Here is a 16151-nt window from a genome sequence, read left to right as displayed (position 1 = left end):
TATGAACCTCCTATTTCTTTGGAACTGTTTCGTCTTTTTTTCGACCCATGTGTGTTACGTCACATGGCGGGAAGCTTATTGGGTCGTGGCCCATAATTTGTGGATCAAAAGCAGCAATCCATTGCCTTGAATTCGTATATCTCCTACCAGATCGTAGCGTTTATTCGTGCTAGTCTGATCTGAGCTTAGTGTTCTTTTTGGTTCTCGGCGAAGGCTTTCTGGGCCTGTCAATCCAATTTGGTGGGAAGGTAAAGCAGATTTCGATTTCTCTTCATCATCGTCTTTCCCCAGAATCTCCCGAGAGTAAGAACTCGGATCGCTACTTTGTATGGCTTGAATTTTCATTTGGTCATCGTAGAGTTTTCGTTGATCTGCTTGCGTTTGTTGCAGGCGTAGGGGTGTTCATAGAGATGGATCCGGATACGGTTAAGTCGACCTTATCCAATCTCGCATTCGGCGGGGTCATGGCCGCCGCTGCCAGAGATTATCAGAAGGTAAAGTAGTTTTCCCTTCATTTGTTGATTGATCATATCGAAAAAATTTCTCGGTTGCTTTGTTTTGGAGGGCTGTGAGGATCTGAGCGAAAGATTCTTCGGTCCAGGTTTTGGATTTTTCCGATTATGCATGCTGTGGGGAGTTCATATGCCATTGTTTCCGTACAAGAAATTTTACATTTCTGATTTCTGTGTGTAATGTCTTGAAAAAGATGTGATGTTCGAATGCTGTCTGCAAGGTATGTAAAATTCTGTGGAAGACTTTTGCTGGTGCGTGTATTTGCGCACAAGTTTGTTTGGTTGCTCAACGTTTTGATCTTCTTACAGAATTATCTACAAGATTGGTTGACGGTCTTGATAGACCAATGTTCGATGGAGTGTTAGTGTTGGAGAAAGATGGTGTGATTGCAGTGATAGGTAGATCTTATGTGTTTTTTCATGCTTTCTATATCGGGATTTCCAGGAAATTCTTGCAAAAGAAAAGGCGCAAACTTCAGCTCCCGTCAATGAAGAGATCGATCTTGATGAACTGATGGATGTATGTTCATGTTTTCTATTCGCATTGCCCGTTTTTTTTTAATTATTTCTGCATTCTACGATGTTGTTTCTATGGAAGACTTTGCTTGCTCATGTTCTGCAGGATCCTGAGCTAGAAAAATTGCACGCCGATAGGATCGCAGCTCTTAAGGTTTAAAACAAAGCATTGTTCTAACCATTTATTGTTTTTTTAAACTCTTTTTCTGCGTTATCACTATAATCTCAAGATCATCTATCTGGATAGAAAGAAGTCGAGAAACGTGAGGCGTTAAAAAGGCAAGGACACGGAGAATACCGAGAGATAAACGAGGGTGACTTCTTGGGTGAAGTCACTAGGAGTGAGAAAGTGATATGTCATTTCTACCACAAGGAATTCTACCGTTGCAAGTAAACCGTGTTTCCTCTCTCATGCCATGCTGATGCTATAGCATTTCGTTCTCGGATATGCCAGTTTAAACCAAACCCGTCCATTTGGTTATCCTTGTAGGATAATGGACAAGCATCTTAAAGCCCTAGCACCAAGGCATATGGACACAAAGTTCATCAAACTGGATGCAGAGGTCAGTGGGTCTCTTTCTTTATCAGAAAGAGAGAGAGAGACTAAAGGATTAATCTTTTCTTTTGCAGACCAGTTCCGGGTTTTAATCCTTGTTGCGAAGCTAATGCTCGTCAAACTTAAAATTGCAGAATGCTCCCTTCTTTGTTGCGAAGCTTGGGGTCAAGACACTGCCTTGTGTTGTCCTTTTCAGGTGCATCTCTGCCTTTATGAACATCGTATGCTGTTAATGTCAAGCTTTGTACTTAAAAGGGCGAATCTAATGATTGTCAGAAAGGGAGTCGCAATGGATAGGCTGGTCGGGTTTCAGGATCTGGGTGCTAAAGATGATTTCAGCACAAAGACACTGGAGAACCTTCTGATTAAAAAAGGTACGGACGAGTACTCTCTGACCGAGCTTGCTAATCTCACTGCTTGGTCAGAGGATAGTCACTGAAAGTATGTATCTTTTACAGGTTTTCTTAGTGAGAAGAAAGAAGATGAAGATGATAATGAAGGTGAATATAGAGAGGACACTCGCCGGTCAGTTAGGTCATCGGTTAATATCGATTCTGATTCCGACTGATCTGCAGTTGAGATTGCAATTCTGTTTTTGTATCTTTGCTGCCGTTTTCTTTATTTCCAAGTCAAATTTTTGTTTTTTTGCCCAAAGCTCGGAACCATGAATATTTTTGGTTGAACAAGTAATGAACCATAGCAGAGGCTATATTGATATATGTGTGTATGTGTTTGGATGTTATATAAACATCCACAACGACCAAAGAAACCGCGCAGAGGAGTTGTATGAAGAATTCACATGAGCTTTATGGATTTGTAATGCTGAACGGTGGTTGTAATGGCATGCTCCACAGGTACCCTCTCCATGCTGGATGCGCCATAGAAACCGTGCACTCCCTCCGTCCTCTTCAAAACGAACTCTGCCTCTGATGGACCCGATATTGGTCCTGCCCACATAACACCTTCAAATTAGTAGAATTCCAATATATATATATATATATATATAAGGTTACATTACCTCCATGGCAGAGAATGATGATGTTGGGTTTGAATCTACGAGCAGCATCTGCAATGGCCTGTACACGCATTACGCTTTCTTCCATTGACACAGCTGTTTTCGCTCCTATGGTTCCGGAAGTGGTCAGACCCATGTGAGCTACTATGATATCAGCTCCTGCTTTCGCCATTTCTTCTGCTTCTTTCTGGTTGAACGCATATGGTGTCGTCAATAGACCCATGTCGTGCGCTTTTGCTATCATCTCAACTTCCAGCCTGCAACTCAGACCGATGATTTTTTGTTTTCGTGTAGAGATTGAATCATATCCCGAAAAAAGTGATTATTTAGGAAAGGATTCTTTACCCGTATCCCATTCCAGTCTCTTCAAGATTTTGTCTGAAATTTCCGTCGAAGAGTCCAACAGTTGGAAAGTTCTGGACGCCAGCGAATCCAATGGACTCCAACTGTTTCAGAAAATAGTCCATACGCCGAAAAGGATCAGTCCCACAGACTCCGGCAAGAACAGGCACTCCCTTCACTACCTGTAAGTTTGGATTAGACAGAATGAAAACATGAGTTACTTCCAAGCATGCCCAAGAAAAGATGCAGTTTCCTTGGTGGGTTACTATTATTCAGATTTCGTAAAGGAACTCACAGGTAGAACTTCGTTGGCCATATCAAGCACGACTGCATTGGCATCGGCAAAGGGCAGTAAGCCAGCTAAGGAGCCCCTCCCAGCCATCCGGAAACGCCCTGAGTTGTATATTACTATCAAATCAATCCCACCAGCTTCCTCAAACTTTGCAGATATTCCTGTACCAGCACCTCCCCCGATTATCGGTATCCCTTTCTCTATATGATTCTTCAACTGTCCCAATATCGTTCGAGTTCTTTCCAAGGTTTCTGCATAAGAAATAAAAGATCCTTAGACTGTGAGCTTTTGTCTAAGCAAAATATCAAGTCCCTCGGCAGTTAGAACACAGACCTCCGCACAGAATGAATAAAATAACAGGATTCTAACTAAATGATCTGACAGGTAATAATTTAGGAATCAATGTGACTGGGTGAAAAGGACAATAATAAAACCTGGTTTTGCATTGGGGAAATCGTTTGGGCTCAGTGAAATGCTTCCAAGCTTGAAGTCCATCTTAGGAACAGGGTCTCCACTGGGTTTAGATGAAGCAACCTCGGGGGCTTTGGACACAGGAGGATAGGTTTTCAAACACATCTCGAGAAACGAGTTGACCAATGCCTCTGCGAACTCGGGGTCATTGATGTGGTGAGAATGCACCTTGACCTACCGATATACACAACATTTCAATACATAAATACACAAACGAAGTACGAACATTGGAGGAATATGATATGCGAGTTTCTAGATAAATAAAAAAATAAAAGTACCTGTCGGTCTTCACTTATTTGAATGAGACTTTGTAATTCATTTATGAGAGCACCAGTGGCTTCGGGATCAAAGAAAGGCTTCCCCGGAGCATCCAGAGCAGAGATACCTTTCTCTGGAAAGCAAACACGGACCTTTGATGCGGATTTGTTCAGCTTGTCAGCTATAAACCTAGCAAATTTCTTGTTCTCTTCCACTGTTGTTCGGACGAGAGAAACCTGCAAAATAGATGGGTTAAACTATCATCAAGAATGATATCCATTATCAGTATTAGCAAGATGCATTGGAATCCTAAAAACTCCTCACCTGCTCGTTGTGAACATGAATCTTTCTGTGTTGGAACTGAGACGGTATTGTATCTTTGCCTCCAAAATTCACCATATCTAAGGCCCCGACACTCAGAACCAGAGGTATTCCTTTTTCTATGATAGCATCAAAACGGGAACTATCACAAGCCATCACTCCTCCGACTACATGATCAGCAACCTCAGTTGTTGTAATATCCATAACTCCCTAAAAGGAAAAAAAAATGGAAAAAAGGAGATCAAACCATAACTGATGTCAAAGTCCAACCATTTGGAATCTTTTCCTAATTCATGAAGCTAAATCAGGTTGGTGTGAAGTTAGTAAGCAAATTCAACCATATGGACAGAAAGAGGAACCTGTATAAACCCTTCTTTAACCAGAGACTCCATTGCCCTGCCACCCACTCCCGTGGCATGAAACACGAGGGTCTCATACCCTTCTCGGACCAATCTATCTTTCACCATGTTCACACAGGGAGTTGTCACGCCAAACATAGTAATACCCACTGTCCGTTTTTCATTCTTGCTTGAGGAGCTTCTACACTTTTCAAGTCTTCCGAGTACCATTCCCGCGAAAGCGGCTCCAGCATTTGACAAGACCACCCTGCTAACACTGTTGATGCCACAGATATCTACTACAGAAGGAATCAAAACTAAATCTGAAGTGCCGATGTATGGTTCAGTTTGACCACTGGCCACAGTTGATATGATAACTTTCGGAATCCCAAGCGGAAGAGATCTAAAAGCAGAAGATATCAGAGATGTTCCTCCACTGCCTCCAAGGCCTATTGCCCCAGCAAGAGAATTTTCTTGAAGGGATTGGTGAAGAAAATTCTCAAGGCATTTACTCATGACAGCAACTGCCTCGCCTCTATCATCAGGAAGTTCCACCGGCTTTTTCTCGGCTGACCCAGAGTAGAAAGGCAGAACCTCTTTTCTCCTTACAAAAGCAAAGTCTGCAACATTCTCTATGTCCTTCTGGTCGGTACCCGTGGAAACATCAACGATCACAACTTCCACCTATTATTCCAATCGTTCGGGTCAGAGACAAGAACACACGCTAAATTCCCCACCCTCTTGAATCGAAACCAAAGTAGAACCGAACTAAAACCCTCCCCAGAAATCCAAGAGAGAATAAACCGAAAAGTCATCAAAGGACATCGCTTTATTCTTGCACAAGTACAATGAACTTAACAAGTCAAACCAAAGAGATGACAAGAACCACCACCTAAAACGCGATCATCCAATCCAATGCCAATAATTTATCAGAAAACATTTCAGATTCAGAACAGAATTACCTTGGAAGATGAGTCATTGCGGAAGGTGCCGATGTTCGATCTCACAGACTCAGCGAGGAATCGGAGTTCATCGAGCTTCGTGTCGGCGGTTCCAACGCAGAAGACTCGGAACGTTGTCTCTCGCATCATGACCAGATAGATCAATCCAGGCAACCTCCGTCAAGAATCGGAGATGGAGGAGACAATCGAATGCCTTGTGAAAGTAGTTAGATTGGAGATGTCATTTCGAGCCTGAAGCTCCTTTCAGAGGACTCAACTCAACGTTGCAGAGTGGCATGTTCGTGATTTGATCGCCAAAGCGAAGGGTAGAATTGCCATTTCGCGTAGCATTTTCTTTTTGCGTCGCTGCTCCATAAAACAAATAAGATATCCATGAAACCAAAAAAAAAATAACAGAAATTTATTGTTAGAGAGGCAGCGTTAGTGGGCTCCATCCACAGATAAATCGGGCCTATAACGAATGATACTTTATATTTTCCCGTTAGTAATATGGATATAAAATTATATTATATTATATTATATATATATATATATATATATATATATGACATTAGAACGGGGCGAAAAGGAATTTTGCAAATTCCAGAAAATTTTTCAAGTTCATGAAACTATATTTTGATATAAAATTTAAAATTAACATAAACGATACATACATATATATATTTTAGTAATTGGTTTGTGATTAACTGCTATTCATCTATCCCGGACTCATATCTCCTGGACGAGCTGATGTCATCATCACCATGGCATAAACCCATCTCTAAGAGAATTTACATACTTGAAATTACAAAACGACCCCTCTACTTTATCCGTATTTAATTTAGGGACCCCACACTTTCTTTGCCCCATTCCTCGCCCTCTTCCATATCTCGACGTTTCTCATCCGGGCGAACATTCTACGGATCAAACCCAACTTACGAGACTGTTGAGAGATGACGTTAACGGTGGACGAGCCCTCGCTCAGCACGATCCCATAGCCGTCTTGAAAATTATCCATACTCTCGGTCAGGAGCTGCCAGAACAGTCCCCCTGCGGCCGCACCCTGTCCCTTGGCCGACGCGTATATCTTTCCGTACACCGTATTAAAGATCGTATCCCTTTTGTCTAGACAAAATCCAGGCGCATGAGTCGATTTCCCGAATTCTGCCATTAGGACTGGTTTCTGAAGAACGTTTTGGGCGTCTTGAATGTGAGCGTCGAGCCATTTGTTCAAGAAATCCAACTGGGATTCATCGTTCGAGTACGGCAACCTGCAATTAAGAAAGAAAAAAAATAAAGGCTTCAGCTTGGTTAAGTAGAGAGGGTGAAACATGCAGAATCAAAGCTAAAAGGGTTTCAATTTTTCCGGATCTTAGTTCATCACATCACCAAGAGTAGGATTTATACGCTCAAGACAAGCATTAGAGGTTTTGGGCATCTAGTATGAGGCTGTGAACTTGTTGCCTTTACCATTGGTCGGGATACGAGTGAACCGTGACGAAATCAATGCCAGGGACGCGGTTATTGGCTATGAAATCGGTTCCAACGTTAACAGGAGGGTTCAGATTCTTCCTCTCAGGGGAAGATTGACCATAGAACCCTTCCAGGCCAGCTTCCAACAGATGCTTACTGTCCAGAGATTTCACATGAGCGGCCATTTCCGTAATCCAATCCTAAAGAGACAACAAGTCAGACACAAAGAAACACATCGATGTTCGAAAGAAATACACTTTTGTCTGTATGTCAAGGAGACCTGAATGGTGCGTCCAGAGGGATCAGAGGTGCAACGGGGTTCGTTCATGAGCTCCCAAGCCATAATGGTTGGATCATCCTTGTAATGAACATTGGTGAAGGTATTGAATCTGTTCAAAACAGTCTGGAAAGAGAGACCCCACATGACAAAAAGGGAATACCAAATAAGATCCAGGAAGGAGACTGGTGTTGGATCTGAAAGGAACAATCTGAACAAGACTAGAGAAATTAAATCAAGTTGGAGACTTTGATTGATTTTATACCGTGACATGGTCCTTGTAGAAATCTTTCACAACAGGGTTTGTGAAGAAGTCATCTTCCGATGTCAGGTACTGGCCTCGGCTTCTAGCCCAGTCCACGTATTGCTTCTTCCCCCCGAAGCTGTCGTAGTTATTGACCAGGCTCAGTATCAGCTTGATCCCATATCTTCTCGCCTCGGATATCACGAAATCCAGACCCTTCAACCGATCAATGAAAAAAAAGACAGATCTTTTAGGAAGACATACGGAATTATCAAATTGGCAGAAAATCAACAAAGATCTAAATGTTTTAACAAGACACCCAGATAACTTTTTCTTTTCCTGATCATGTTTGCCATGACAGAGATTATGCAATGCCGACGAGATCTCAGCGAGGGCATACACGTTTTAGCCCAGAATTTTCTCTCAGCGATTCTTTAAAATTGACTCGGCAGAACTACAGAAGATCAACTCCACATAAAAACCCAGAAATTATACAATGAACGAACACAAAATCCACTCTCATTAAGAATACTGAGATCAGACGGAAAGTACCTGAAACATTTGCTCGTTGTAGGAGCCGGGGGAGAATTGAAGGGGACGGTAGCCGGCGTCGCTGAAGGCCCAGGTGCGAGCGACGCTCAGGCCGCGGCGGGAGGCGTCTCGGAAGGCGTCGGAGATTTTGAAGCGTTGGGATGGATCGGAGGCTTCGTACATTAGCCAGTAGGCGTTGAAGCCATTGGCGTAGTACGGATAGCCATTGATGAGGAACTGCACCCCTCTCGTTCTCACGAACCCATCACGGAACGCCCCTTCTGCCCACCAGCTTTGTCCGATCAGAATCGCTGCTAACACCACCACACTCTGTCTCACCATTGCTTTCATGGCTGCCCCTCTCTCTCCTAGCCACTCTCTTCTTCCTGTTGTTGCGGTTGCGGTTGCGGTGGGGTATTTAAAGGGGAAAATGTAACCGTCCATATAAAAGTTCATTATTATTTTCTTTATATGTGACATTAGGACATATCCGTACGAATCCTCAGCTATTAATGTAGTTTACACATGTTATTGGCATTATATATATATAGTAAAAAGCCATTTAATATGAATTTAGCTACTTAAAAAACTCTATATTCTAAGCACTAAATAGTGAATGGAGCAATATTCTTTACGTAATGCCCGCAGTTGACGGTAAGAATTATCCTCCTATATATCAAATTTTGGGTCTTTTAGATCTGATTTAATTTGGATCATAGGTTTTATAAATTAGAACTATAAAATTATTTATGATCTAAATATTAATAATTTATTTAAAAAATATTTAAATATTTAAAAAATCCAGAAAACTATTGGAACAATCTAGATATTGAGTTATTTTGTTATAAAATTTTACACGAATCATTGTGATTATAAGCTTTAAATATATCACCCCCTTCGTTTGTATACATCGAGTAAAAATTGAAAAGAATTATTATAAATAATTTTTTAATTTTAATAATTCCATATCGAGATAATACAGTAAGGTTGTATAAGTAATTATGGTAGTAGAGGTGAAGGGTGATGAGCAAGATTTATTTATTTCACCAAAGTGGAAGGAATATGATTTTTTTTAAAAAAAGGGAAAGGAGGTGAGGATGAGAACAGGTGACGTCATCTTCAAAGGTGGCCCCTTTCATGTGGACGATAAATGGATTTCAGCCATTTGGCCTTCATGCACCGCCACCCTCTACCATCGATGTTATCGTAAATGATAATCAACTATACGCACCGACAAATCAATCAAAATATCTATTTTGATTTAGAACATTCTTAAAAAAGAAAACATTAATTGGGGTTTAGAACATTCTTAAAAAGAAGATTGGAGTTAAACCATCCTCGAAATGGGAAATAAATGTTGTTGTTTTAATAAATGGGCCACTAAGAAATCCTTTAACTGGGCCCACTTCACGGCCATTTAGTGGTTTCTGGAAGGAGAAAGCCACGTGTCATATGGCCATGAAACGCTTTCATTTAATAACGAGGAGGGGGCAACCCCCACGCTAATAAAGAAACTCCATGTGCTCTTGTTGCTGTTGTTGCGCGTTTCGTATGGTCACGAGAGTCCCGTCCCGTGTCGTCTCATCTCGTCCAGACTTTGTCATCGGTTTCTTTTATTAGATTGATGATGATGATGATGATGATGATGATGATGATGATCTGATATTTGTTTTTCTGGGTCGGGGCTAATCGGGGAGGGTATTAGTTGGATTAGATTTTGTTGGTTTCCTTTTAATTTGACTTTTTTTTTGTTGTTAAAGGAATCACCTTTCTCTTTCCATCAACTAAAAAAAACTTTTACACACCGACATAATTTATTAGCCGCAATATGCGGATCTCATTCATCCATCATCGCCCCAGCAGTCTGTTTTCATCCGGCTGAATTCCCGGAAAAAGTAGAGTCTCGGGAGCCGAGGAGTTGCTTTCATTTCCGCCCAACAAATTTAAAAAAAAAATAAAAAAAAATAAAATCAAAACTACTACTTTGAATAATTAGATGATCGGTTGGTAATTGCATCTGAATAATGACCCTTTAACCCATCCAATTACTGACATATTCTATCAGAAAATGATCCTTAACTAATTCATTTGGTTAGCATAACCAGAGGGCTTGATGCAGAAGCCAACAATAACCGTCGGTTCGAAAGAACACTTCACTTCCCTATTTCAACCCAAAGCAGTAAAATGCCCAACACTCGGAGCCAATTTCTACAAACCACTTACCGCGATTGCGTGCTATAGAGCCCGTATTTGTCCACCGTAGCCGTAGTACTTGAGAAGTCCCTCGTCCTGTCTCCAGTTCTCTTTCACTTTCACTTCAACCTTCACTCACCCACATATATTTTTTTGTTTTAACGAAATTACTAACAAAGTACCTGACAAGCCCATTGGAGCAGTTGTGTTGAGTTTATGAGTTAACCTCGAGGAAGACTTTTTTCTGAAGGAAATCTTCAATGTCGAGCCTTGCAGCTGTTGCTAGCGTTTTTAGAGCCTTCCCTTCCTGTATGATCCACATATAAACTCAGACCATACATATATATACATATTTTTGTTATAAACAATCTAGGATATGCTCTTTTTGTTTTATTCAGTGCCCGAAAAATGGCTCCAGCCTGCCTTTGTCTTAGATTTATTTGCAGCCCCTTGCTGCTGGCATGCTCGAGCCATTGGGGAACACTTACTTTTCCAATAAGGATGATCTTCTGGGAATTCTTCTCCACCACCACTTCCACTTGAATAAAATCCTTTGCATTGGGTCTAGTTTTGTAGCTCACCACATTGACCTGAGGATGTCAAAACAAAGATGACCAACCTGTGCCAAAGGCCATAACTTTCTTACAACACTCAAGAGAACAAAATGTGCCTGAGGACTCAGTTGATTTACCTGGCATGCATACGGAACTTCGTTTCGGTACTGCATAAATATCTTCTCTCTAACAATCTCAGCAACAAAGAATCTCTCTGGATGCTCGCTCACAATATCCTAAAATTCAACAGGCTTAAGTCATTAAAGAGCTGAATTGTTTCATGTAACAAGCAAGCTAAATGATTAGCTGCTTAACGAGAGTGCGACTAAGCAAAGACAAACGAGCAGACAACTGCCTTTGCAGGAGAGATAAGAATTTGAGCATACCTTGGGATAATACGGTGGCCCAAAGGGAAGTTTGGATAATACCCAATCTTTTACATCCTCCACTCCATGTCCATACTTTGCACTTACTGGTATAACTTCATCAGCCCCTGTAAACTTTTCATACCACTGCAAGGAATAAGGCAATGTCATACAGTGAAGTTTCATCTTCGTCTTTTTTCTCCCTTCCAAGTCATGCAGTGAATGATACAGAAGCAGCCAATGCATCACTAATTCCTAGATTCCTCACCTCCAGCTTTTTCGCAATTTCACCAGGTTTGATCAGATCTTTCTTGTTCATAACAAGCAACATGGGCGGCTTATTTTCCAGATCCCCCAGGCCTTCTTCCAAAACTTCTTCTATCTAGCACAGAACATCAAGATTTAGCACAGGGAACTGACGCTTCAGAAGGAATAAATAAAACAGAGAAGCATACTTTTGCAGGCATTTTACATGCATCAACAAGAACTAACACGCAATCCGCATTGATTGCAGCATCCCGGACATTCTTCATCATCATGGAATCCAGCTTGTGCATCTTCTTCTCAATGACGCCAGGCGTGTCATAAAGTATCATCTGCAACCAAACCCTGCATCAGTCAACACCTTCAGGCAAATATTAACACCTTCAGACAAACTGTTCTCGGAGCCGCAGACATTTTACAACCCGTAATCAGAGTTCTAAGCATCTTTGTCCGATTCTTCAAACAGAAAACTATTGAACTTCGATGAAGCAAGGCAAAACCAAACCTGATATTCTGGACCAGAACATATACCGAGAATCCGGTGTCTCGTCGTTTGAGGTTTATCTGTAACAATGGATAGCTTCTGCCCGATCATCTGGTTTGCGAGAGTACTTTTTCCCACGTTCGGCTTCCCCAGCACCGCCACGTATCCTACAACAATCATCATCATTATCATCATAAGCCGCGACAAATCAGTCTTATGATCCTATCTACAACCAACTGGAATGACGGCGGTGTTAGGGTCCTAAGAAAAAAACAAACCGCTGCGATGACTAGTGTCAGGGACATAATCGAGCTCCTCCATCTCGTAATCATCGAGCAACGCCATGTTCCTGTCGGGCTTCATGCTCAGAGAGAGAAGACTCGCTTCTTCACCGTCATTTCTCCCCTCTTCATATTCTTCTTCGGCATCACTTTCTGTTTCTCCTTGCTCAACCTCGACTGGCGCGAAGCTTCGTTGTCTGATCCATGGTTTCTTGGAGGGGGAGAGTTCAGGCCGGCCATAGTTAATGGCGCTGCTCTGTGCCTGAATGCGAAATCTGCTCTCTTTCCCCAATTTACTTGAACGGTACGGAAGCAAATTAGGGTTCTCTGGGTTCGAAGCGAAGAAAAACTTAGAGCGGCAGAGAGTAGCCGAAACGCGAGGGAAGAGCTCCATTATCGGAGTTGGAATTCTTCCTGATAGCTTTTCACGGCTTCTCTCAAAATTGGTCAGCCAAGAAGATAACCTTCAAACGACGCCGTTTCAGGTTAGTTAATTTCAATCTGCCTCCCATAATTATTTAATATTCTCATTTTGCCCCATAATTTTAATTCCATGTTTGCCACGCCAGATTGCAATCTGCTTTCAAGAAATACAAACGCTCAGGCTACGACTGATATCAATTCTAAAAAAAAAACGTTATCTCTGTCCGATGTTCATCAGTGAATAATCTTGGCAACTTCTGCCTACAAATATACTCGCGAAGAAAATCGCTGAACCAAATTGAAGCAAAAATCCCTGGTGAAAGCACCAACCAAGGCTTTAAGCTTAAGTAGGGCATATCAATACGTAACGAGAACCACCTCGACGGTCGCCAAATACAACGGCCGTGAAAAGGGCAAAAAAGCGTTCCAATGCGCTGAAATTATTACTATCCCTTCATCGCGCTTTACATCCTCTTTCAAGCAGGACAAACCAAACATACTTCTCTATTCACATGGAAGCGCTTACACATCCCGAACCTGTCCCTCTTTGTTTCGGCAGTAACCACCACAACGGTGTTTCTCAATCATCCTTAATGGACGGTCGAGGCTCGGACACGTCAGAAGATGAGTTCCCGACAGGGATGTACGACCAGGCCAAGGCCGCACTCCCGAGAACGATAGTGGTGGCAATGGATCCCCATATCCACCTCTTCCTCTTCTTCCTTCTCTGCCTCTCCCTTCGTGCAATCTCTGTCGTCAATAAACGGGAAATAAGCAAATGACCAAACCGAAATCACAACAGAAGAGTTAAACAAAAATTCACAACATAAGTAATTTGAGATTCCCAACCTATGGCCTCTTGGTTCCGCTGAGACATTTCTCGGTTCACAGTCTCGTAGTAGTGGAGACGGTCGGACAACCGGGCGATTTCAAAATTCTTAGATTCGAGCTTAGATTCCATCTCCATCTCCATCTCTGCTTTTGTCATGCCCCTGCCAATGGAGTCTGATACAAACCTAGCGACCTCAAGTTGGGAATGGAGTTGTTCTGTCACGTTCAGGTTCCAGCTGTCTGCAGAGGTGGTAGGATCAACAGGAAGGGACACACCCACCTGCACTAATTGCTCCTGCAGCCTCTGCCAGTGAGCTCGCATTTGCTCCAGAGCCTCTTCCACTTGCTTCCTCTTCTCTATTTCCATCAGTAGACTCAATCTTATGTCCCTCAGCTCAGCTTCGATGTCGTTTACAGAAGCCTGCATCCCACTGTCGACTGATAGTTCTGGGGAAAACCAAACGAATGACAACACAGTTACCAAATATGAACTATCAACTAGTTACTTTAAACCATTTTTTATGGACTGGTTACACATAGACATGAAAGAATATATACACATTGCCCCAAGAATTTGGCAATCCGTACTTGTATTGGAAAGAGTCAGAAAGAAAGAGATATTACCATCCCAAGCATCATAAAACTCTCCTGTAGGTGTAGCGAGCTTTTGAGAACTTTCTAGCTCTGCATCATCCTCTACTTCTGTGGTACTTCTGAAACTCGCCGATTCACCTGGGTCATAGAAATCTTCAGACTCACCATCCCGATCGGCTTTGGCCGTGACAAGCTCTGGCAGATTAATCTGCCTTTCTAAACATTTGGCAGCAATAGTATCCTCTATCCCACCATTACTGCTACCTAATTCAAGCCTTCCATTCCCCAGTTCCCCATCATGGGCACCACCATTCTGGTGCAAAACAGGACCACCACAGATGCCATTAGGATCATTCTTCCCAGCAGGACTACCATGAACACCATTTGTATGATCCTCATCATTAGCCCTGGGGGTAGGAAATGAGAATGACGTGGACTTCCTTAGAGCAGCAGACTTTACGCCTGCATCCCCAGCAACAATTTCCTCATTCCCAGTTTTCGGGCACAAAGACATGTCAACCTCAGAGAAGCTCTTTAGAAGACGTGGTCCACGAGATTTGTGATTGATGATGTAAGGAGACGGAGGGAAGGAAGAAGCAGAATCCGGAAGTGGGATTGCCTCCGGGGTGGCATAGAGAGCTGGCGACATCTGGGGACGAGAGGAGACAGACCTGTCTCTCGGTAGCTTATCCTTACTTCTCCCTAGCTTTGAAATAGGAGGCTTTGATGGCGGATGTTTACCATGCAGAACAGTATCTTCGACGGATCTGGAAGCTCCTGGCTCTAGCAAGCTATCCAATGCAATAGCAGAAAAAGTAGGCATGTCTCTGAATCATTTGAGACACCCAATTAGTAATTCCTTTCTGGCCAACAGATGAGACAAAATAATCTAACTTATTGTCATCAGGGCTAAGCATATCCTAGTAAATAAAACAAGAAAGCGTCCAAAATGGAAGAAAATGTCCCCAAAACTATGTTAAAATACATTTGGACTACAAGATTAAACCAGATTCTAGAACAAGATACAAGGAATTGCCTAATAAGCATTGACAATAAGTTTCTTCAATTTTAGAACAAAAGCACGAAGGACCTTCAGAGACCATACGAGAGCAGAAATACCCCTAGGCAAACAACTAATAATCTGTCAGGAACAATCGGAACAAACAAGGTCTGAAAGAGAATTGGATATTGGGAATGTCCAAAACCATTTCTCCCAGACCTTCACAACGGTTAGACTAAAAATAAGACAAAACAAAAAACCAACAAAGATTCCTGCTCTAAAGAGAGACTATAAGAATCCAAAGCCGAAAAGAAGCTCGCATAAGGATAAACAGAGTTAATCGGAAAACGGAAATTATCGAAACGAATCGAGCCACAAGGAGAATTCAACAAAAGGAAACGATTCCGACGACCGACCGAGGCAATATAACAGCAGAAGATTCTGAATCCGATTCCGCTTTCTGACACAAATTTTCAGACAAGAAAGCAGAAAACCAAATCGACAATAAAAAAAAAAAAAGGAAACGCGAAGGGAAGAAAGCAATTACCTCAGGCGAGAAGGAGATCTCGAAGCAGGAAATGAAGATCCAGCCGAAGAGGACGGAAATGGAAGATCCTCTCAGAACGAAGGGGCGGAGGAGCTGAGACGACGGTCACGACGGCAGAGAAGAAGAGAAGTAAAACGGCGTAGCTTCTGGGAAGGAGGGAAGACAGATAAATGGGCGAAGCTCCAAGGAAGAAAACCTCTCCTCCAAGGCTTTATCGCAACGACCGCCTCCGCTTCGTCTCTCCGCAAATATTTGAAACGCTCTTTTTCTTCCCTTCCCCTATATTCTATTCTTGGCCAATTTTAAATAAATAAAATATCCCCACCGCCTTTTTTTCCCATTTTTTAATGTTGTCATTCGTCTGGGTAGTCTAAACGTCTTCTTTGAAGGCTATCTATCCCCTCTGAAAAGACAGATATAACCTCGGACAGAGGCACGGGCACCTGCGACGAGGCATGGGGGCTTTTGTGTAATTGCGGAGGGTAGGGTTTCTCGGAGGACGTTGTCAAAACGGCGGCGTTTAAGGGA

At 42.3% G+C, this 16151-nt stretch overlaps 5 protein-coding genes across 9 annotated transcripts; 1 reads left to right on the top strand and 4 right to left on the bottom strand.

The window, feature by feature from the left end:
* Positions 1-141: 141 nt before the first annotated feature.
* Positions 142-2301, top strand: LOC104821302 (thioredoxin domain-containing protein PLP3B). 5 transcript variants are annotated; one of them, XM_010552123.1, is made up of 9 exons: positions 160-303; positions 391-494; positions 958-1032; positions 1111-1182; positions 1276-1418; positions 1519-1591; positions 1719-1780; positions 1861-1958; positions 2043-2301. In XM_010552123.1, the coding sequence occupies exons 2-9, from the start codon at positions 411-413 to the stop codon at positions 2150-2152; spliced, it is 717 nt and encodes a 238-aa protein (XP_010550425.1). In that variant the 5' UTR covers positions 160-303; positions 391-410; the 3' UTR covers positions 2153-2301. The 5 variants fall into 5 exon arrangements, with proteins under 5 accessions (XP_010550424.1, XP_010550423.1, XP_010550427.1 ...); XM_010552126.2 differs by having other exon boundaries at positions 162-303; positions 1135-1182; XM_010552122.1 differs by lacking the exon at positions 1719-1780 and having other exon boundaries at positions 142-248; positions 1781-1958.
* Positions 2272-5887, bottom strand: LOC104821303 (UPF0261 protein y4oU). The gene is made up of 9 exons (XM_010552127.2): positions 5584-5887; positions 4643-5305; positions 4287-4493; positions 3983-4198; positions 3668-3878; positions 3237-3484; positions 2945-3123; positions 2603-2856; positions 2272-2531 (listed from the first exon to the last, which is right to left on the bottom strand). The coding sequence occupies exons 1-9, from the start codon at positions 5710-5712 to the stop codon at positions 2380-2382; spliced, it is 2259 nt and encodes a 752-aa protein (XP_010550429.1). The 5' UTR covers positions 5713-5887; the 3' UTR covers positions 2272-2379.
* Positions 5888-6182: 295 nt separating this feature from the next.
* LOC104821301 (mannan endo-1,4-beta-mannosidase 7) lies at positions 6183-8484 on the bottom strand. Its single transcript, XM_010552120.2, has 5 exons — positions 8109-8484; positions 7578-7772; positions 7316-7438; positions 7033-7235; positions 6183-6833 (listed from the first exon to the last, which is right to left on the bottom strand). Exons 1-5 carry the CDS (start codon positions 8436-8438, stop codon positions 6404-6406), a joined length of 1281 nt encoding a protein of 426 aa, XP_010550422.1. The 5' UTR covers positions 8439-8484; the 3' UTR covers positions 6183-6403.
* Positions 8485-10052: 1568 nt separating this feature from the next.
* On the bottom strand, positions 10053-12658 carry LOC104821298 (GTPase Era). Its single transcript, XM_010552118.1, has 9 exons — positions 12226-12658; positions 11969-12114; positions 11655-11795; positions 11468-11581; positions 11221-11346; positions 10972-11070; positions 10769-10870; positions 10507-10587; positions 10053-10409 (listed from the first exon to the last, which is right to left on the bottom strand). The coding sequence occupies exons 1-9, from the start codon at positions 12620-12622 to the stop codon at positions 10323-10325; spliced, it is 1293 nt and encodes a 430-aa protein (XP_010550420.1). The 5' UTR covers positions 12623-12658; the 3' UTR covers positions 10053-10322.
* Positions 12659-12891: 233 nt separating this feature from the next.
* Positions 12892-15912, bottom strand: LOC104821299. Its single transcript, XM_010552119.2, has 4 exons — positions 15624-15912; positions 14107-14903; positions 13501-13929; positions 12892-13401 (listed from the first exon to the last, which is right to left on the bottom strand). Exons 2-4 carry the CDS (start codon positions 14897-14899, stop codon positions 13232-13234), a joined length of 1392 nt encoding a protein of 463 aa, XP_010550421.1. The 5' UTR covers positions 14900-14903; positions 15624-15912; the 3' UTR covers positions 12892-13231.
* Between the last annotated feature and the right edge of the window lie 239 nt (positions 15913-16151).

Source organism: Tarenaya hassleriana, unplaced genomic scaffold, assembly GCF_000463585.1.
Source record: "Tarenaya hassleriana unplaced genomic scaffold, ASM46358v1 Cleome33, whole genome shotgun sequence".
NCBI lineage: Eukaryota > Viridiplantae > Streptophyta > Magnoliopsida > Brassicales > Cleomaceae > Tarenaya > Tarenaya hassleriana.
Note: the sequence above shows the minus strand (reverse complement) of the source record. Positions and strands in the feature narration are given on the sequence as shown.